The sequence below is a fragment of the Lithobates pipiens genome, unplaced genomic scaffold, assembly GCF_037356315.1.
Source record: "Lithobates pipiens isolate NorthernLeopardFrog02 unplaced genomic scaffold, aLitPip1_a1.2 Scaffold_169, whole genome shotgun sequence".
Lineage (NCBI taxonomy): Eukaryota > Metazoa > Chordata > Amphibia > Anura > Ranidae > Lithobates > Lithobates pipiens.
This window is the reverse complement of record NW_027507754.1, coordinates 1,275,967-1,298,965: the sequence shown is the minus strand read 5'-3', so window position 1 is coordinate 1,298,965 and position 22,999 is coordinate 1,275,967. Positions and strand designations below refer to the sequence as shown.

The 22,999-nt window shown below is 41.4% G+C and overlaps 1 protein-coding gene across 1 annotated transcript in view; it reads left to right on the top strand.

The window, feature by feature from the left end:
* The window catches only part of LOC143986548 (piwi-like protein 1), a 112,051-nt gene that overhangs the window by 51,702 nt on the left and 37,350 nt on the right, over positions 1 to 22,999 (top strand). Inside the window, exons 11-15 of the mRNA XM_077484928.1 lie at positions 4,653 to 4,770; positions 16,682 to 16,796; positions 16,951 to 17,138; positions 17,479 to 17,551; positions 21,462 to 21,662. Of these exons, the coding sequence (XP_077341054.1) occupies positions 4,653 to 4,770; positions 16,682 to 16,796; positions 16,951 to 17,138; positions 17,479 to 17,551; positions 21,462 to 21,662 (695 nt within the window). The remainder of the gene's footprint in view (positions 1 to 4,652; positions 4,771 to 16,681; positions 16,797 to 16,950; positions 17,139 to 17,478; positions 17,552 to 21,461; positions 21,663 to 22,999) is intronic.

Sequence of the window (22,999 nt, the reverse complement as noted above, 5' to 3'; positions counted from 1 at the left end):
TGTCCTTTCTCAGTGTTGGTTCTATCTGAACTACACTACAGAAGTGCATGACAGAAAGGATTGTCTTGTGTTCCATATTTTTCCCTGTGGCATAGCAGAAATGCACAACACGGGAGTTGGTGTTCATATTAATCTTATAACTGTATTTGGTGGTTTGTCAGAAATACACAACATAGAAGTTTGGATCTTTCTGTCTTTATGTTTATAGCCTTGTTTTGCTGTACATAGGTAAAACACAACAGTAAAGGGGGTTCCTGTCCTTTCTGTATTTATATATCAGTTATGACCTAGCTAGCTGCACTAAAGAAATACGCAGCATTTAGGGTTTGCTTGTGTCTTAATGTTTTTACGTCTTGGCCGCACATCAGAAAACCAGACTGTGAGGACTGTTTGTCTACATTGAGGTTCAGATTTGGGTCTCTTCCCATATTTGATATATTGGTTTAGCTAGTCACACTCTGGCACACAACATTGTTGTCTATGCTTGTGTCCTTTCTGTCTAAATCTATTGTGCCGTGCCCACAATCTATGATCATTTTATTTGGGATATTAATAATACATGTATCACCTTTTTTTGTATTTCAGCCTTCTTTTCCATGGAGGGGCCAGGAGCTCGGGCTGCAGATGCCACATGTCAGAAAACCTTGACCACTTACATTCAGGGATGCCAGAACCATTTCCTAGGGTTGAAGCCCTGTAGGGTTATGGGACACTGTAGGAAGGGGATAATGAATCGCCCTGTTTAGTAAGAACTTGGAGAGTTCTGTTCAGAGGAGTATTAGGGCCTGAGGATGAAGTATAAAGATGTATACCCGATCGAATAGGTTTCGGCTCGGTGCATGGCCTTCATTTCGCCCTTTTAGCAAAACTAGACGTAGCAATATGGGTAGTCTACTCCTGCTAGGGACTTTAATCTCCTGAAGTAGGCTCTCAGGCGTAAGTAAGGACATAGATTGGGCATGCCTTAAACCCAGGGTTCAAGCTTCTGTTAATCTATTTCCCTTAAGTAGGCTTCCCTTTAGTCTTTTGCTGACATAAAGATAAAAAGGAACAAAAAAAAAATAGTCTGTCGGGGGGCCCCCCTTTTTTTGCAGTTTTATTTCCCTCAACAGGGTAGTGTTAAGACAGGCACTCTTATTGACCTACAAGTACAACATGTTTTCTAATTCTTTTTTAAGAGCCCATTTCACCTAGATACTGCATCCCAAGCGGAAAAGGCAGGAACATCTGTGGAGCAGACCTGCAGATCAGCCGTATGATCCAGCTAAGATGCCTTCATCGAGCATATGGAGTGGAGGTAAAGCTCACTGCAGAACCAAGGTTCGCCAAGAGGGTCTTGCAGTGGCCCCACCCTAAGGTAGGCCTGAGGTACTTGTTTATCCTTTCAGGTGTGCCATCCTGGAAGATGACTTGAGAAAGGTACCAGTTACTTACCGGTAACTGTCTTTCTGGGAAATCTTCCAGGACGGCAGGCCTACTTCCCGCCCGTTGGAGGAGGGAAAATTCTAGAACACTAGAAGGTGAGTACCTATGAGGAATGATTTCCCTTGTGAACCTGGTTCAGGAGTTACTTCTCTACAAACTGAGGATCAAGGGGAAGGGTGGGGACTTAAAACAGCTGTCGATTGATTGTGTTTCCTGTAGGGAGGAGCCTCTCATCTCTCAGGTGTGCCGTCCTGGAAGATTTCCCAGAAAGACAGTTACCAGTAAGTAACTGGTACCTTTTCTGGTTAGTCCCATACAGAATGTGAGGCCCAAACATTTTTTTAACTCCTCCTCCACTGTTGGGGCTCTCCACTCGTAGGGATGGGCATAAGAGGACATTGGATTACTTGCTATAAATTGTTGTGCATATAGGTTGTACTGGGCCACAATTGATGCAAGCATGTCCTCAGTAAAAATTTAATGGAAATTGTCTATTGGGGAAAAATTTTCTGTGTCCACCTGGACTCCTGGGTGGGCAGTGAAAGGGGGAACGTTGGCTTCTCTTGAATTAGCAGGACGCCACAAGGGGTTCTGAAGGGAATAGGGAAGGCTGGCATTGGGGCCTAACCCTTTGGGGCTGAGGTGACACCCCACTGGTACTAGTCCTTTGCCGAGGCACTGCGGTGGTGCTGGTGGATGGCACTGCCTCCTCACCAGTACGCCTTTGTCTGATGGGCGGACTCTCATCTTCCTCCTCTGAGGCTGTCATTGTACCACTGCTTAGGACAGGCTCGTAGTCCACGTCAGACTCAGAATCTGAATATGAGGTGGAATCCGAAACGGAGAGCTACCCGTTTCTCTCGTCGGCCGCAAGAATATCATATGTCTCCTCGGCTGAAAATAATCTTTGTGACATTCTTAGGGATCACAAATGGCACTGATCTGTGACACTGATGTGGCACTGAGAGATGGCACTGATACTTGGCACTGACAGATGGCGCTGGCAGATGGAACTGATGTGTACTGTAACACTGTAAACACTCACTGAAAAAATCAGATCGCTCTCCCTCCTGACACGCTGTCTCTGTGTGAGGAGGGAGAGACAGAACACCGGCAATGAGATGATCTCATATGTTTACATTTGAGATGATCTCTCATTGGCAGCTACGATCGCACGGTAAACAGCCACTCTGATTGGCCGTGTCCAAAACACAGATTTTCCCCGATGCGTGCCCTCGAGGGAGGATGTGCATCCAGAGACGCCCTCCCGGCAGTTAGCGTCCACGCTGTAGCCGTCTTTCGGCTATAGCGCGGGCGCAAAGTGGTTAAAGGCTTTTTTATTTTTTTTGCATTTAAGTCCAAATCTGAGGTCTTTTTGACCCCAGATCTCATATTTAAGAGGACCTGTCATGCTTTTTTCTATTACAAGGGATGTTTACATTCCTTGTAATAGGAATAAAAGTGGCACTTATTTTTACACCATAAAAGAAAGTAAACAAAATAATTTTTTTTTTTTTTTCAAATGCGACCCATCCCGCCGAGCTCACGTGCAGAAGCGAATGCATATTTGTGTAGCGCCCGCATATAAAAACTGTGTTCAAAACCACACATGTGAGGTATCGCTGTGATCGGTAGAGCGAGAGCAATAATTCTAGCCCTAGACCTCCTCTGTAACACAAAACGTGCAAACGGTAGAATTCTTTTAAATGTCGTCTATGGAGATTTTTAAGGATAAAAGTTTGTCGCCATTCCACGAGTGGGCACAATTTTGAAAGGTTACATGTTGGGTATCAATTTACTCGGCATAACATTATCTTTCACAATATGAAAAAAATTGGGCTAACTTTACTATTTTTACACTTTTTTGAATTTAAAAAAATATATATTTTTTTTAGAAAAAAAGACCACTGTGCAAATACGATGTGACAAAAGTATTGCAACGACCGCCATTTTATTTTTAGAAGAAAAAATTTATAATCTTTGGGGGTTCGAAGTAATTTTTCTAGCAAAAAAACTTTTTTTAACTCATAAACACAGTCTAAAAAGGAGGCCCGGTCCTTAAGGAGTGGCTTGACACAAGGAATGCGACAGTTGTAGCCCATGTCCTGGATACGTCTGTGTGGCGGCTCTTGAAGCACTGATGCCAGCCATGGTCCCATTCTTGTGAATCTTCCCATAATTCTTGAATGGCCTTTGTTTCACAATCCTCTAAAGCAAGGATATGCAATTAGCGGACCCCCAGCTGTTGCAAAACTACAAGTCCCATCATGCCTCTGGGTGTCATGCTTGTGGCTGTCAGTATTGCTATGCCTCATGGCACTTGTAGTTCTGCAACAGCTGGAGGTCCGCTAATTGCATATCCCTGCTCTAAAGGCTGTGGTTATTCCTGTTGCTTGTGCACCTTTTTCTACCACACTTTTTATTCCTTCCACTCAACTGTCCATTTAATATGCTTGGATACACCACTCTGTGTACAGCCAGCTTCTTTAGCAATGACCTTTTGTGACTTGCTCTCCTTTTTTGGAGGGTTTTAATGAATGTCTTCTGGACAACTGTTACGTCAGCGGTCTTTTCCGTGATTGTGTAACCTACTGAACTAGACTGAGAGACCATTTAAAGCTGGGATCTTCAAACTATGGCCCTCCAAGCTTTTGCAGAACTGCACATCCCATGAGGCATTGTAAATCTCTGCCATTCACAGACATGACTAGGCATGATGGGAATTTGAGGGCCTTGGTTTGAAGACCCTGATTTTAAAGGCTCAGGAAACCTTTACATGCTTTTTGCGTTAATAGACTGATTAGAGTGTGACACCATGAGTCTAAAATATTGCACTTTTTCACAATGGTTTATTTTTCTGAAATGCAGAATTTTGGGTTTTCATTAGCTGTAAGCCATAATCATCAAAATTAAAAGAGAAATGCTTGATTATACTTCTCTGTGTGTAATGAATCTACTGTATATAATGAGTTTCACTTTAAGCGTGTGTGCGCGCAGCCCCAAAAGAACTTGGATGCACTAATGTTAACTTGATCTAAACTGTCAGTCGATGGGCGCATTGTTTTTTCGTCTATTTTTGTATATGCCTTTTCCTTTATACGAACATAAAAATTGTTGTAGAGTTCTAAAATAAAATTTTAGGCTTTCTTTCTATGGCTGGTAAATATTTGAATGGCTGATGGTGTCTAGTGCAGATTTTATTTAATTCTCTTCAATGAATGCCACAGGTTTAACTGACAAGATGAGAAGCGACTTCAGCGTCATGAAAGATCTTGCTGTTCACACCCGACTGCCACCAGACCAGAGGGAGCGACAAGTAGGACGATTCCTCAACTACATTCACAAGTAAGTATTTGTTGTTTGCTCTTCAGTAACTTTTTTTTAACCACTTGCAAAATGAAATGTAAAATGTACGTAATTTTATTTATTTCAGGTACTTGTATAGCACCCGTCAATTTACACAGCTCTTTACATGTACATTGTACATTCACATCAGTCCCTACCATCAGGGAGCTTACAATCTAAGGTCCTTAACTCATTCATACATACTTGGGCCAATTTAGACGGGATACAATTAACCGACCAGCATGTCTTTGGAGTGTGGGAGGAAACACACAGAACATGCAAACTCCAGACAGGTAGTGTTGTGGTTGGGATTTGAACCAGCGACCCTAGGCTAGGCGAAAGTGCTACTCACTACACCACTGTGCCGCCCGTATCATTACTGTGACCTTTAACCAGTTGCCGACCGCCGCACGCCGATGTACGTCGGTACAATGGCACGGGCAGGCATAAGGACATACATGTACGTCCCTTGCCTCCCGCGGGTCGGGGGCCCGATCGGGCCCCCGCCCGGTGCCTGCGGCGGTCGGTATTCGTACGGGAGCGATCCCGGACGAGGGGACGGCCATTCATTCATGGCCACCCCCTCGCGATCGCTCCCGACGAATAGAAATCCCCGGTGACATCACTTCCTCTCCTGTAATGTAAACACAGGAGAGGAAGTGATGTATTCTCTCCTCCGTGTCGGTATTTTTCGTTCCGACACGGAGGAGAGCGGATCAGTAAGTTGCACCAACACTCACACACACAGTAGAACATGCCAGGCACACTCACACCCCCCCTTTACCCCCCGATCACCCCCCCAATTACCCCTGCCCCCCAGTCACAGTGACACCAATGTCATTTTTTTTTTTTTTTTTTTTTTTTTTGCATTGGTGTCATTTGTGACTGTAATAACTGTTAGGGCAGTTAGAGTTAGCCCCCTTTAGTTCTAATGTACCCCCCTAACCCCCCCAATAAAGGTTTAACCCCGTGATCACCCCCCGTCGCCAGTGTCACTAAGGCTGGGTTCACATTGCAGCGGTTTATGAGAACGAATGTGATTCGCACCGCACTGCAGTGCAAATCACATCCGATCTCTGTGCGATTCGAGTTCAGCCATTCGCCGCACCCGCCACACCCGCCGCACCCGCCGCAAATTCGCACGGGACCCTTTTTTTGGCCCGCAGCAGAATCGGATCGCATGGGTGTTCACACCATGCGATCCGAGTTTGCAGATCGCACTGCGATATGCGAACTGATCTGGGGGTGTCAGTAACATTTCACTGACACTCCCAGCAGTTCGCATAGGGCAGTGTGAACTGCCGCCGGGAGGCATGCGATGCGGGAACCCGCCGCGGATTCGCAGCGTTTCCGCATCGCTCCAGTGTGAACCCAGCCTAATAAGCGATCATTTTTCTGATCGCCGTATTAGTGTCACAGGTGACGCTAGTTAGGCAGGTAGGTATTTAGGTTCGCCGCAGCTTTTTATAGCGCCAGGGACCCCCATATACTACCGCATAAAGCCCCCTGATTGCCCCCTAGTTAACCCTTTCACCAGTGATCACCATATAACTGTTACAGGTGACGCTGGTTGGTTAGTTATTTTTTTATAGTTTCAGGGCACCTGCCATTTATTACCTAATAAAGGTTTAACCCCCTGATCACCCGGCGGGTGTCATTTGTGACTAATAACTGTTAGGGCAGTTAGGGTTAGCCCCCTTTAGTTCTAAGGTACCCCCCTAACCCCCCCAATAAAGGTTTAACCCCGTGATCACCCCCCGTCGCCAGTGTCACTAAGGCTGGGTTCACATTGCAGCGGTTTATGAGAACGGATGTGATTCGCACCGCACTGCAGTGCAAATCACATCCGATCTCTGTGCGATTCGAGTTCAGCCATTCGCCGCACCCGCCGCACCCGCCGCAAATTCGCACGGGACCCTTTTTTTGGCCCGCAGCAGAATCGGATCGCATGGGTGTTCACACCATGCGATCCGAGTTTGCAGATCGCACTGCGATATGCGAACTGATCTGGGGGTGTCAGTAACATTTCACTGACACTCCCAGCAGTTCGCATAGGGCAGTGTGAACTGCCGCCGGGAGGCATGCGATGCGGGAACCCGCCGCGCATTCGTGGCGTTCCCGCATCGCTCCAGTGTGAACCCAGCCTAATAAGCGATCGTTTTTCTGATCGCTGTATTAGTGTCACAGGTGACGCTAGTTAGGCAGGTAGGTATTTAGGTTCGCTGCAGCTTTTTATAGTGCCAGGGACCCCCATATACTACCGCATAAAGCCCCCTAATTGCCCCCTAGTTAACCCTTTCACCAGTGATCACCATATAACTGTTACAGGTGACGCTGGTTGGTTAGTTATTTTTTTATAGTTTCAGGGCACCCGCCATTTATTACCTAGTCTCACTAGTGTACCCCTAAATTTAGGGGTGTCTACTTTCCAAAATGGGGTCATTTGGGGGGGGTTTGTGCCATCTTGGCATTTTATGGCCTTCAAAACTGTAACGCCCTTAGAAAGCCTGAAGGCGGTGCTTGGTTTTCGGGGCCCCGTACGCGGCTAGGCTCCCAAAAAGTCCCACATATGTGGTATCCCCGTACTCAGGAGAAGCAGCAGAATTTATTTTGGGGTGTCATTTCACATATGCCCATGGCATGCATGAGCAATATATCATTTAGTGACAACTTTGTTAAAAAAAAAAAAAAAAAAAAAAAGTTTGTAATTTTCCCGCAACTTGTGGCAAAATATAAAATATTCCATGAACTCAACATGCCTCTCAGCAAATAGCTTGGGGTGTCTACTTTCTAAAATGGGGTCATTTGTGGGGGTTTTGTGCCATCTTGGCATTTTATGGCCTTCAAAACTGTAATAGGTAGTGAGAAGTGAACTCAAAAATTTACGCCCTTAGAAAGCCTGAAGGCGGTGCTTGGTTTTCGGGGCCCCGTACGCGGCTAGGCTCCCAAAAAGTCCCACATATGTGGTATCCCCATACTCAGGAGAAGCAGCAGAATTTATTTTGGGGTGTCATTTCACATACGCCCATAGCATGTGTGAGCAATATATCATTTAGTGACAACTTTGTGTAAAAAAAAAAAAAAATTTTTTTTTTTGTCATTATTCAATCGCTTGAGCCAAAAAAATAAAATATTCAATGGGCTCAACATGCCTCTTATCAATTTCCTTAGGGGGTCTACTTTCCAAAATGGGGTCATTTGGGGGGGTTTTGTACTGCCCTGCCATTTTAGCACCTCAAGAAATGAGATAGGCAGTCGTAAACTAAAAGCTGCGTAAATTCCAGAAAACGTACCTTAGTTTGTAGATGTGACAACTTTTGCGCAAACCAATAAATATACAATTATTGACTTTTTTTTTACCAAAGACATGTGGCTGAATACATTTTGGCCTAAATTTATGACTAAAATTGAGTTTATTGGATTTTTCTAATAACAAAAAGTAGAAAATATCATTTTTTTTCAAAATTTGCGGTCTTTTTACGTTTATATCGCAAAAAATAAAAATCGCAGAGGCAATCAAATACCATCAAAAGAAAGCTCTATTTGTGGGAAGAAAAGGACGCAAATTTTGTTTGGGTACAACATTGCATGACCGCGCAATTACCAGTTAAAGCAGCGCAGTGCCAAAGTGTAAAAAGACCTCTGGTCATTTACCAGCAAAATGGTCCGGTCTGAAAGTGGTTAAATACCAGGGTTATGGTAGCAGCCATAACCATGGTCTCGTTATTTACTGCAAGTGGCTAGCTTTCAGATAAGTGGTCTCAGCGGCGGGTCCTCAAGATCACTTTTATAGGGCCACAGGAGCGGTACACCTCTCCCCCGCCATTTCCCGGTGTTTCTCGAGCTTACCAGACCTGTCAGTAACCTGGGAAACCATTCAGTGATCCTCGGGCTCTATGCCCTTGGAGGACCGTAACGACGTCTGATATCACTTCTACCTCCCAGCCTTAAAAGGATGTTTTTTTTTTTTTTTTTTTTTTCGAATATATACGATTGCCATAAAAAAATATTACTTGGACTGCTAGTCTCTATAGCGAAGTCAATAAGAGTTTGTGTTAATTTATGTCTAATTATTTCTAAGAACTAAATTGATTGTATATCACCAATGTTTTTAAACACAAATAATACCCCGTTTGGTTCCCCTTCTGGTAGACCTTTTTTAAATTTGTTTCAAAAATTCATTTTTTTGTTTTACGCCTTTTTTCAAATTTTTCTCTATATTAATTTCCACTACAAATTTGTGCAGTATTCCCACTGTTTGAAATATTATGTATACACTAACCGATTCATCTTATGTATTCATTAGAAATGCCGGCCTGCTTTGCAAAATATTGCAAAAACGACAGCACTGCAAAACCTAAAAATGAAAACATCAGCTACCATTCCTTTCCGACGGACGAGCAGCAAATTCAAGTTTGGCTTGAAAATGCTGGCATGGAGCCGACAATGATCAAACAATATATCCCTCTTATTAAAGCCGATTTGCACAAAAATGATTATCGACTGTGTTCAGTGCACTTTGAAAGTCACTGTTTCCATGTCGAGGGAAGTGTAAGAAAACTGATACCACAATCAGTCCCAACTATTTTTGTTGAATTGCCTGGCCGAGCACATCGTGGTAATAAATGGCAAAACGGATTAGACAATTTGAGAAAAAAGGCTTTCTTAGAGGCAGGAACATCAGATATTACCCATGTCATGAGTAGATGTTCTCAATGTTCTATTGTCACCACACAGGAAGCGGGAACCCAGACGGAACCATTAGATGTAACATTAACTGAATCCGAAGGCAGTTATTCAAAGATGGCAAGTCCACGAGCGCTGTCATTGGATCATGCATATTCTATGTGTTCAATGACATCGCTGTTCGGGTCAACACCCCAACGTCAACCTCAAATATCAGAAATGATAACAGCGACCCCCTTTATCTCCCTCATCTGTCTCGTCTACACCTTCACAAATACCTCAGAAAACAAAGACATCAGTAAATCGGTATATTGAAACTCCTGAGGTTGTTCCAAAAAGGAGAAAATTGGCGTATGCAGAAGACCCAAGTTTTCATGCATCACAATGTGAAACACCACAAAAAAGTGATCTGAGTATTTGTGAAAGTGTAGACGAAACAGAACCAGAAGAAATAATTCCATAATCCACTAGATTGGGTGAAAGAAAAAAAAAATACATTGTTTTCGAAAGTTGCCTGGACAAACTGCTCTACAATATGCGTTGCCCTGACACTGATTGTTATTCTCGTATTCATAAAATTGAAAAACAAACTGTTGGTACCATGGTGACAGCATATTCAACATGTGTAAATTCACACAGATTAAAGTTGTGGGAGAGCCAACCAAAAAGTAAACAATATGCAGTGGGTAACATTCTGCTTGCTGGGGCCTTATGTGTAAGTGGAGGAAGCTATGCCAAACTTAGAGAAATGTTTGATTTATGTGGCATACAGATGTTTGGCAACTCTTCGTACAACCGAGCCCAAAATCAATACATCTTTAAAGCTATTGATCACAGTTGGCAAGAGAATAGATCAAATGTGATTGATGATTTGACTGAAAAAACTGTTTTTCTTGTTGGGGACGGTCAATGTGACAGTCCCGGTTTTTCGGCCAAATACTCCACTTACACTTTCATGGATCTCTTTTCCAAGAAAATTGTGGACTTTGAATTGGTGAAGGTGTCACAAACCACTTCATTGGTTGGTTGCTATGGAGAAGTTTGGATTTACCAAATGTTTAGATCGCATAATTGACAAAAAAATGGATATTCAATTTGTGGGAACAGATCGACGCACTGGCATTCGAAAATTACTGTCAACAACCGAAAAATATAAAAATTTAAATCATCAATTCGACATTTGGCATTATGTGAAAAATTTAAAACGCAAATTGGTCCAAATTTCCAAAAAAAAAAAATTCATCGGGCACTTTTGCCGTGGGTGCCATCCATACTGACTCACTTCTACTGGTGTAGTAGAAATTGTAAAGGTAACGAGACCGTTTTAAAAGAACGTTGGCAATCTGTACTACACCACGTTGTAAATGTTCATGTATGGACAATTGGAAACGTAGAGCACAAATGCTTACATGATGAGATCAACGAGGAATCTCCGTCTGTTCCCTGGTTAATCAAAAATACACCTGCATTTGTTGCATTGTCCACAATTGTTCTAGATGCACAATTGGAAAAGGACATGAAACATCTAACTTTTTTTTTGCCAAACCGGGGTAAACGAAACGTATCACAGTATGATGTTAAAATATCGCCCCAAACGAATTCATTATAAATTTGATTCCATGGAAGCTAGAACTAAATTGGCAGCATTATGCCATAATCATAATGTGATACGCAACCCCGCTGTGATAAAAAAAATTGATGAAAAAGGAGAAGCTATTTGGGTGGAAAGAAAGTCTGGAGTTTCCATGAGGAAGAAAGAAATGGATTGTCCGTAAAGTCTTCAAAAAAATGGAGAATGAACATGCCTTCCATCTGCTTTCAAAAATGATTAGCATTGTTGAGGGGACGCTAATCACCTCTTGGAAACCCAAAAATCCAGATATGCCTAAAAATATTGCTCCAATAGAAAGGCCGGATACCAGTACTGCAGTAAGGGAGCATATGACACGTTTTCCTAAACTTTGAAAATTGAAACGGTCGTTGTGATAAGTTTACTACTTTTTTTTTTTTTTTAAAGATATTGTTTTAAACCAAAAATAAAAAGTAATAGTTTCTTTTGTTTTGTAAGGAACATAATGTTTAATATATTGTTAATATATATATTCTATTTTATTTATTTAATAAAACGCTTTGAAGTCTACTGACAGCTTCATGTGTATTATTAGCAAACATACACAGTTTGTTTAATGTGTACATACAATTGAGTGGATAATAAATACAAAAACAATCATCTTAATGAAATATGATTTATTACAAATAATATAATACAATTAAAAACAACCCAAAATATATTATTATACAATAACCTAAAAAATTAAATCGTCCATCTTTAATGAAATGCCATCTCAGAGGCATCGTAATCATCAGAATATAAAAAACCGACATAGGAACCATTCGGGTCTGGAAAAACTTCTCTAACAACTTTCACAGCACATGACGGAATTACTCTCGGATTACCCTTCCCTAAATATCCATAAATCCACGCCATGAATAACTGGTAAGCTGTCTTCCGTAATCGCCTGAAAATAAAATAAAATTAAAAATGAAAAAAGGCCAAAGACATGGTGTTTTTTTCTAATTTATTTATTACAAATGGACATAATTACTGATTGTTGGCATCCACGACAGGTAAATCATCAAGATGCATGGCCATGGACGTGAGTCGAACATGTTCTTGCGTTGCAATTTGGGAAATGAACATATCCGCATAGGTGATACATTTGCTGCCCTCAGGGATGCATCCCTCAACCTCGTGTATTTCCCGGCAAAACACAGATTCGATTTGCGTTGCCATTGGTATGCAACACTCACAAAGACACCAGTGAGTGTTGCCAATTCGGTCTTCAGGGGTATCTTGAGATTGGGTGGTTTTCGAATCCTCAGGAGTAATTGGTATCCGGGGATTATTGGGGAAAGGCTGGATCGTGTTCGGTGTCGTAAAACCTTGCCAACAGTAGTTGGATCATCATATTTCTCTTTAAAAAAAAAATACAAATAATAAACACATTGGCAGAATATAAAAGCATAGGTAACATTTGAAAATAAATTTAGAAAATCTAAACTATTTATTTTTCTACAAAAAAAAACATAAAAATTACATAAATTACAATAAAAAGAAATAAAAAAGATATTGTATACAACACATTACAAGCATAACATACATACCAAAATTACAGAAAATTGAAAAATTATTAATTTTATTGCTAATATTTATGGCAAAAAATATATTTATCAGTGATTATTAGAGAAATTATTTTCTATCATTATACACATACTGACATGTGTAGAGATACAACTGAAATAAGAGGGTAATATAGACAATTTTATATAAGAATTACCCTTTCCTCTTGAGTGAGAGAACTATAACTTCGCGTTCCGGATCCTGAGGGAACTTCAGTATTTTCCTAATAAAAAAGTAAATGCAAGTCACGTTAAAACAATGTTACCATAACATATTTATATATGCCTATATAAATAAAAATGGACTTACCATTTCACAAGAATTGAAAGTGGATGTTCTTTACGTCAATATTTTTATCCTGAAATAATTAAGTAAATATTTATTATTAGAAATGGTGTTTGCTATATGTATGTATACATATATGTGTGTGTGTATATATACATACATGCATACATGCATACATACCTACATACATACCTACATATACACAAACGTATTCTGTAGCCACACACCGATATACAGATATAGATGTATATATATACACACACACACAGTTATAATGATATATTGAGGAGCGGAGAGATTACATATAGAAATAAATAGAATAATTAACTATACATATACATAAACACACACAAAATACTAAAAGATTCATAAAATTACATACAAAACGTACACAATAGAACGATCTATTATGATATATTGAGCATAAAATTAAATTAGACTAGTTAGCTATAAAATACATATTAAAAAAACTAAAATGCATATATAAAAAAAAACGCACACATCTCTCGCTCGAGATAGAGATAGATAAATCGATATGTGTATGTGTGTATGTGTGTATGTGTGTATGTGTATATATATTTATTTTTAGATGGACAATCACATTAGGTCAGGAGATAAAACAGATGCCTCGTGGTGTAATGGGTACAAGAGCCTACCTTCCTCTCTGGATGCTGATTGCTTGTGAGCGTCCGTCTTCATTGTTTCTTTGTTCTCTCTCCTGTGTTATTTTCGTTGCCATCACAACAGGGCGGGAACTTCCGGGGACGCCGCCCGTTGTGATGGTAACAAGAAACTTTTACAGCGCTGCTCACTGCTATCAGTGAGCATGCGCGAGATGGAGCGGAGCATGCTGGGAGCCGAGCGTCATCAAATGGAGGAAGTAAATGCCTGTGGGCTTCAGACGCCCACACTTAAAATGGAAAACGCCTGAGTACTTTTTAAAAACTTTTCCCAAGCAAAAGAATCGTCGAGCTGGGGGTCAAAAAAACGCCGAGCGTGGATGCTAACCGACGGTAGCAGTCGCCCACCTGTGACACGGGTAAGAAGAAAAAAAAAACAGCGGAATCCCGCTTTAAAGTCAGTGTGTGTGTTGTGAGTTTGTTTTTTGTTTGTTTTTTTGCATTTAAAGGTAAATGAGATGAAAGGGACAGCGTAAAAATAAATGAGCGAAAATAAGAAATGTAAAGCGCCCCGTCCCTCTGAGCTTGCGCGCAGATGCGAATGCATACTCAAGTCGCGCCCACATATCTAAACGGTGTTCAAATCGCACATGTGAGATATAGCCGCAATCATTAGAGCAATAATAATTCTCGCACAAAACCTCCTCTAACTCTAAACTGGTAACGTGTAAATATGTTTAAAGTGTCGCCTATGGAGATTTTTAAGTACCGTAGTTTTGTTGCCACGAGCGTACACAATTTTAAAGCATGACCTGTTGTGTATCCATTTACTCATCGTAACATCTTTCACATTTTATAGAAAAAAATTGGGCGAACTTTACTGTTCTTCTTTTTTATTTTATTTTATTTTTTTTTCTTCTATATAATGAATAAAAAAGTTTGACCGCTGCACATATACAGTGTGACATAAAATTATTGCAACGACTGCCTTTTTTTTTTTTTTTTTTTCTGGGGTCTCTGTTGAAGAAAAATTATGTAATGTTTGGGGAGTGCTAAGTAATATTCTAGCAAAAAATACAGATTTATACTTGTAAACAACAAATGTCAGAAAAAGGCCTGGTCTTTAAGTGGTTAATATTCTGACTCTCTTAAAAAGCTGCTCCAATATCTATTCTGATGCAGTTCGACCCACAGCTGGGCTCTTAGAGGGTAACATACCTGTATGTGCTTGTGCCCAGCCGTGCCATTCTGCCGACGTATATCGGAGTGAGGTGGTCCTTAAGTGGTTAACCACTTCCCGCCCACAGTACATAATTTGACCTCCTGGGCTTCGAGGGGAGATATCTGAATGATGGGTGCAGCTGCAGGTCTTCTTCTTCTTTCTTCTTTCTTCTTTCTTCTTTCTTCTTTCTTCTTTCTTCTTTCTTCTTTCTTCTTTCTTCTTTCTTCTTTCTTCTTTCTTCTTTCTTCTTTCTTCTTTCTTCTTTCTTCTTTCTTCTTTCTTCTTTCTTCTTTCTTCTTTCTTCTTTCTTCTTTCTTCTTTCTTCTTTCTTCTTTCTTCTTTCTTCTTTCTTCTTTCTTCTTTCTTCTTTCTTCTTTCTTCTTTCTTCTTTCTTCTTTCTTCTTTCTTCTTTCTTCTTTCTTCTTTCTTCTTTCTTCTTTCTTCTTTCTTCTTTCTTCTTTCTTCTTTCTTCTTTCTTCTTTCTTCTTTCTTCTTTCTTCTTTCAGCCAGAGATTCCCTGCACCGTAAGTACAATCACAGTGGCTTGATTGTTCTTACAGGCGGCAGGATAGCCACCCTCCGGTGCTTCTACTGACTCGCCTGTGCTATCGGCGAGCCGTAGAAGGAATAGGCCGGAGGCAAAAGTTCACTATAGAGAGTACCGAGGACCAGATGGTCCCTGGCAATCTCTGACTCTTGGAGGCCTCGGCGCAACATTATGACGTCGCATGCGGCCTGGCAGTTGTAAATACTGCCGTTTCCTCAGCTGTGTGTGTGTGCGCGCGCGCATTTTTATTTTTATTTTTTTTTGCTCAGGCTTTCCTGCCTGGAGGAAAGATGTGGGGTCTTATTGAACCCACATCTCTCCATAAATGGGTCCGTCATGCCCTATTCCTATTACAAGGGATGTTTACATTCCTTGTAATAGGAATAAAAATTATCAAAGCAAATTTGTTTTAAAGGGGAAAGTGTAAAAAAAAATAAAGGGAAAGTGTTAAAATAAACAAAAAAATAAATACATTTAAAGTGCCCCCATCTCTACATGCTCGCATGCATACACTAACACATACGTACGTTGCACCCACATATATAAACAGCGTTCAGTCCACAGATGAGAGGTATCGCTGCAAGCGTTTGTGCGAGGGCAACAATTCTTTCCCAAGATCTCCTCTGTAGCTCTAAACAGGTAACCTGTAAAGTTTTTTTTAAAGTATTGCCTATGGAGATTTTTAAGTACTGAAGTTTGGCGCGCCATTCCATGTGCGCAAATTTAAAGCGCGCCATGTTGGGTATCTGTTTGTTCGGCATAACATCTTTCACATTATCCCCTAACTTTAGTGTGGTTTTGTGTGTGGTTTTATATATTTTTTTTTTTCTTCTGGAATTCATTAGCTTTAAAAAAAAAGCATTTAAAATATTGCTGGGCAAATACCGTGTGACATAAAGTTGCAAAACCCACCATTTTATTCTATGGGGTCTCTGCTAAAAATAAAACAAAAAACCTTATATGTTTTGAGGGTTCTGAGTAATTTTCTAGCAAAAAAAATATTTTTACATGTAGGAGCAGAGTGCCAAAATTGGCCCGGTATGAAAGTGGTTAATCGCAGCAAGGCCGGGTCGTCAATGGCACGTGCACCCCTACCCGGAAGTGTCAGATCAAATACTAGGTACATGATCTGGCGCAGCCAAGCCATCTTGCCACTGTATATCTAGGTTATACGGCAAGCAGTTTGTTCCGTCGATCAAATTGGCATTTTCTTTTAGTTGACTAACATACGTTGTGTATTAGTCAAGACTATGACTAAAATTGAAATTTTGAAGTCAAAATTAACACTGTTCTAATGTCAATAAACTAAACTAAGCTTTGTAACTTTGTTACATTAGATTATAGCATTGTATGTGTTTGTCTTTGTTTAGGGATGAGAGTGTTCAAAAGGAGCTGCGTGACTGGGGCCTTAACTTTGACACCAAGCTTCTGAACTTTACAGGGAGAGTTGCCGTTCCGGAGAAGATTTTGCTGAGCGGCCGATCTGTAAGTAGCATTAAGGCAGGAACTAGCTATTTTTCTGCTGAAGGTTCTCTGATGATTGATGAGGGGAATCTTTCTGTGATGACTGACAAAGGGTCTTGTTTCTCTGCGATGACTGAGCAGGGTCTTTCTGTCTACGCTTCTGTCTGTTTTGCAGGTAGACTACAATCCCCAGTTTGCAGACTGGTCCAGGGATATGAGGGGTCCGGTTCTGCTCAGTGCTCCAGTTCTGAACAGCTGGTTACTTGTTTACCCCCGGAGAAATTATGAAGCGGCCAATGCTCTTTTACAGACTTTGTATAAAGTCACCCAGCAGATGGGCATCCGCATGAATAAAGCTATAATGTAAGTAAAACAAATTTCTCTGCCGCCTAAACATGCCAACTTTTATTTATTATTATTATTATTATTATTATTATTATTATTTTTTTTTTTTTGGGCAGCTGCTCCATGAGGGTGTTGGGCTCTCCCAACCTCTTGTGCTAGTAATGACTCAAAATTTTTAGATTTTCATTCGCTTTTATCTCATTGACAACTGTCGCCAGGTCAAATAGCGTGGTGAAGGTCTGTCCTTATCCTGCTCCTTCCAAATCCTAAATTTACCTATTTTTTATTTTTTTAATTTTTTTTTGTACATACATGCTGATTTTTCTATCGTAATAGATTTATATTTTATATTTTTTAGGGTGGAAATAGAGGACAATGTAGGTGCTTATCTACAGGCATTTCAGCGGGAAATTTCAGACCAAACGGAGATGGTAAGTACAGTTGGTGTGGCGATCTTCCCAGATTTGAAAAGCCAGTTCCAAAAAAATTTGGAGTCATGTAAAGAGGATTGTAAAGCTCTATAAATGTGGAAGCATAGACATGGATTGGGTGGATAATGAATTTAATCCACTTAAATTCTGATTAAAGACCTCGGGATGTAAGATCTGTGCCCCGTACGGTGATGTACAGGTATTGTGTGCATCTTCTTAACAGCAGTCCCATTGTTGTCTATTGGGACACAGCACTTGTGTCCCAATATGCTATTTGTGTGGGTGCTGGTCCCAGAACCCACAGACCATTCAATGAAGAATGCTCAAAATTTTAGTTTCTGAAATTGGCCTTTAAAAACTTAAAGCGGTTCTGCCCACAATGATCGTACTGCGATTGTTTTTGCTACCGTCCACACATTGCCTAATGCCCCTTTATTTTTATTTATCCTACCTGTCGTTATCTTTATTTTTTTCTCTTCATCCCCTGCGGCTATGGGCGGTCTTTATGCGGGGATCAGCATCACTTCCGCTGATCCCCCGCACTGTCTCCTGGGATCTCGTCCAAGTAATCCCAGGAAACATTGCGGCTAAGACTGGCGAAATCTCGCGAGATTTCGCAGACGTGACGTCATCACGCCGTTGTCCTGACAACATTCTGGATTTGCACCGCTCGTAGCTGTAGCTACAGAGCATGCGTGGGAACTGGCAAAGCATGCTGGTTCCTAGCAAAGACTGGAAAGAGGAAGTAATTGCTTGTGAGCTTCAAATGCCCACACGAAAAATGAGATCTGCAGAACCGCTTTAGTGGGAAACTCGACTTTTGTAGGGGGGAAAAAAAAAAAGTATAGCCTATGCAATTGTAATTTTTAATGTTAACCTCTTCCTGCCAGCCGTAGGGATATGTGACCTCTTGGCAGGTGGGCTTTAACCACTTGCCTACGTGGCACTTTCATCCCCTTCCTGCCCAGGCCAATTTTCAGCTTCCAGTGTGCTCGCACTTTGACAATCCATGGGGTCATGCTACACTGTAACCATCTGACATTTTGTATAATTTTCTTCATGCAAATAGAGCTTTCTTTTACAAAAAAAAGACCGAAAATTTTGAAAAAAAAAAGGTTTGTGTAAGTAAACTTTGTAAATAATTTTTCTTCACTAATGTGCGCAGATGAGGTGGCACTGGTGGGAACCCATAGGCTGCACTGATGAGGTGCCACTTATGAGCAATGATGAGGTGGCATCGGTGGGCACTAATTGCTGACCCTGGTGCTTTGCTGTAAACGGTGCACTGAGCTGAGGGCATGGAATTCTTCTTCTCGTAAGATGTGCCATCGTACATGGAAGGCTTACATCTCCATGTGTGAGGAGATGGGGTGGCATCCACACATATCCAGTTTCCAGGATCCTGCTGTTTTTGCAGCGAGGAGTGGATCAGAAACTTGCCTTAAGCACCATCAAAGGACCGATATCAGCCTTGGCCGTCTTTTTCCACTGCCCTTTGGCGACTCACTCATTGGTGAGTACCTTTTGTGCAAGGGGTTTGACGCGTATTACCTCCGTGGTATCTGAATCTGGTGCTATCGGTGCTTCACAAACCGCAATTTGTGAACATTAGGGAGATTCCCTTGTTACTACTCTCTCAAAGTAGTTTTTCTAGTGGCTATTATATCTGCCAGGAGGGTTTCTGAGTTGGCGGCATTGTCATGCAAGTCTCCCTACCTGGTCATCCACAAGGATAAGGGGGTGCTAAGCCCGCAGCCCTCTTTCCTTCCAAAGGTGGTTTCATTATTCCATCTAAATGAGGACATTCCTTCCTTCCATACCTTCCTTATGTTAAGCTGACACACCCAAAAGAGGTTTCCTTACATTCCCTGGACGTGCTTCGGGCTTTACGGGTGTATCTGTCTGCTACGGCTCCCTTCCGGAAGTCAGTCTCGGTGGCTGGTCCAAAAAAAGTCTGGCGGTCTCCTCATCCACCATTTCTCAGTGGATCAGACAGATCGTGGTTTAGGCCTATGCCTTAAAGGGGCGGGTGGCCCCTTTTCCTGTCACGGCTCATTCCACCAGAGCAAATGGGACCTCCTGGGCTGTCCGACATCAAGCGTCTGTCTCCCAGGCATGTAAGGCGGCGACTTGGTCGTCTGTTCACACTTTCACTGAATTCTACAAAGTTGACGTAAGCGCGTCTTCGGCTGCTTGCCTTTGGCCGCAAGGTTTTGCAGGCTGGTGTGTAAGGTTGCAATTACATTTTCTTTAAGTTACTAGTTTGTAGTAAATGCATCTTTTGACGCACAAGTTGGCCGCTGGTATTGATGGCAGCCGTTTAAGATCTACTCGGTTGAGGTGTTCCCTTTGTTGTGGGTGAATTTGTTTTGCTGTTTCCACCCCCCTCGTTTTTTTAAACTGCTTGGCCAAGTCCCTAAGGTCAAGAATTAAAGGAGCTGTGTCCGTCAATGAGCGAAAGAGAAAATTGGATTTTTGTACTCTCCCTAAAATCATTTTCTCTGAAGTTCATTGACTGACACAGCACCCACCCCTCCTATTTAAGCTTGTACTGCTTTTTGACGAACTGAGCTGCAGGAAGCATGGTGAGGGGTTATAGCCAGATGGATGGCCCTCTGGGTGGTGCTGTGCAGTCTTGCTGTTTTTACATGTGTTGCATGTTCTGCCTAGTCCTCTCCTGAAGTGGCGTAATAACCCTAAGGTCAAGAATTAAAGGAGCTGTGTCCGTCAATGAACTTCAGAGAAAAAGATTTTACGGTGAGTACAAAAATCCCACTATTTCCATTAGAAAAAGCATGATCAATAGGTATGCAAGTGACCTTAGTATGAAAAATGGGTGGAACTCCGCTTTAAGGTACGAAGGTGACCTGACTGGCATTTTGTTCAGCCCTTGACATACTATGGCGGAGATTTACTAAAACTGGAGCACTCAGAATCTGGTGCAGCTGTGCATGGTAGCCAATCATCTTCAAACTTCAGCTTGTTCAACTAACCACTTCAGCCCCGGACCATTTTGCTGGTCAAAGACCAGACCACTTTTTGCGATTCGGCACTGCGTCGCTTTAACTGGCAATTGCGCGATCGTGCGACGTGGCTCCCAAACAAGGCGTCCTTTTTTTTCCCACAAGTAGAGCTTTCTTTTGGCGGTATTTGCCTCTGCGGTTTTTATTTTTTGCGCTATAAACAAAAACAGAGCGACAATTTTGAAAAAAACGCATTATTATTATTATTATTATTATTATTATTATTATTTTTTTTTTTTTTTTTTCTTGTGACTGCGACATTATGGCGGACACATTGGACATTTTTGACACATTTTTGGGACCATTGTCATTTATACAGCAATCGCTGTATGCAGTGATTCCTGTGTAAATGACACGGTCAGTGAAGGGGTTAACCAGTGGGTGGCAGTGTAGGGGTTAAGTGTTCCTAGGGGCGTGTTACTAACTATGGGGGGCTGGGATTTCATTTAGTGAACACTGATCTCTGTTCCAATCACATGGAGCAGAGATCAGCGTCACTAGTTGCCAGGCAGAATGGGGAAATGCTGTTTACAACAGCATTTCTCGATTCAGCCGCCCCGTGAGATGATCGCGGGTATGCCCGCGGCGTCCGGACTCACGGGGGTCCCGACCGGCATAGCGAGCTCGCGATGGCAGGGCGGCAAAGATTGGACGTACCTGTACGCCAATATGCCTGCCCGTGCCATTCTGCCGACGTACATTGGCGTGCGCCGGTCGGGAACCAGTTAAGCTTTGATGAGAAAACCTGAAAGATGAATGGTTTCTATGCAGAGTTGCACCAGATTTTACACTCTCCAGCTTTAGTAAATGACCCCCAATGTGTTCCTTTCTACTGCAGGTGCTCTGTTCTAGATTTCTGAAGCAGTTCTTCTTTTATCTCCCTCTAGGTAGTGTGTGTCTTGTCCAGTATAAACAAGATGAAGTATGATGCAATAAAGAAGTACCTGTGTCTGGACGTGCCCATACCTAGTCAGTGTGTGGTCTCTAGGACCCTGAGCAAACCACAAACTCTCATGTCTGTGTGTACAAAGATTGCCCTTCAGATGAATTGTAAACTTGGAGGGGAGCTTTGGAGCGTGGAGATACCGGCAAGTTGTTCCTACTGTATAATGGGAAAATCCAATTTTTTTTATTTTTTTCTTCCATGAGCTCATTTACTAGAGCCTCATGCTTGTGTCACTAGACATTTTACACCCCACCACTACCTCAGGAAGTGCTATGAAGACTGTGTGTAACTGTAGGGACATGCCATGGCAACAGAGGTGAAATGTCATATGCCCACTCTAACCATTAAGGGCTCATATTTACCATTCATAACTTTTTTTTTTTTTTTTTTTTTCATATGAACGATCTGACCAGGTCCACCTGTCCATGTATCCCTATAGACCAGTGGAGGTAAGCAGATTTTATTTTTTATTTTTTTGTCCATTTAAATCTGCCTACCTCCAATCCGGTACACTGGATCCGGGCAAGATCCCCTGCTGTAAGGAAAGTAGCTGAAAAAAACAGCGACTAGTAAACTCCGCGCCACTAAAAATAAAAAATTTAACCAATACTCAGTGAATCAAATATACTAAATAAAACACTGATAGCTGCTCCCTAAAAAAACAAGAAAAACAACTTGTCGTGCTAAAAATATACTGATGGTAGGGGCGCTTAAGCAAATATAAGTATCAAAAATGTGAGAGTTTGATAATCGTATAGCATCTAAAGTGAGAAACACCATATCACAAAAATACAATAAACAAAAAATTATAACCAAAATAAATAAAGTCCCAATTGGGTAGTGACACCAAAAAAACTTATATAGATATAAATTCAAAGTCCAAAGCAGTGATTTTTTCTGTGAAAAACTCCTTCTGAATCCATAAATCAGAAAAAAACTGGAATCTTCTATACCGTAGTGACACGTCCCTTCACCAAAAACTTATGGACATAGAAAAAAACACCACACTTGTGAAAATAAAGATGTCTTCTTACCAGAGGCTGTTGACTACTTTATTTAAAAAGATAGTCAAATAGGCTTATGCAGGTTGATTCCCTGCTCACATGGAATAAGGTGGACCTCGTATGGACAGAAGCTTCTCCTCATAGACTCAGGTCATACAAAAAAAGCCAAACAAAAATCCATAGCGTAACACCGTTTAATAATAAAAGTAAATAATAAAAAAAAAAAAAAAGACCCCATGCTGAGCAAAGCAAATTCCTCCCCGGAGGCCTACATTTTCAGTAATGTCCTTTTTAAAGTAGCAAAACAACATTTTTATCTTTTGTAGTTCCTTTGGTAACTATCTTAACTTGTCAGCTTGAAAAATAAGATGTCAGTATGTTTGTCTAGTTCAGCATCTTGGGAATGCTGGTGTTTTTTGGCCAAGATGAATACAAGTTTCCTGGGTAGCTTTAGGCAAGGGGTATTCTACTGGAC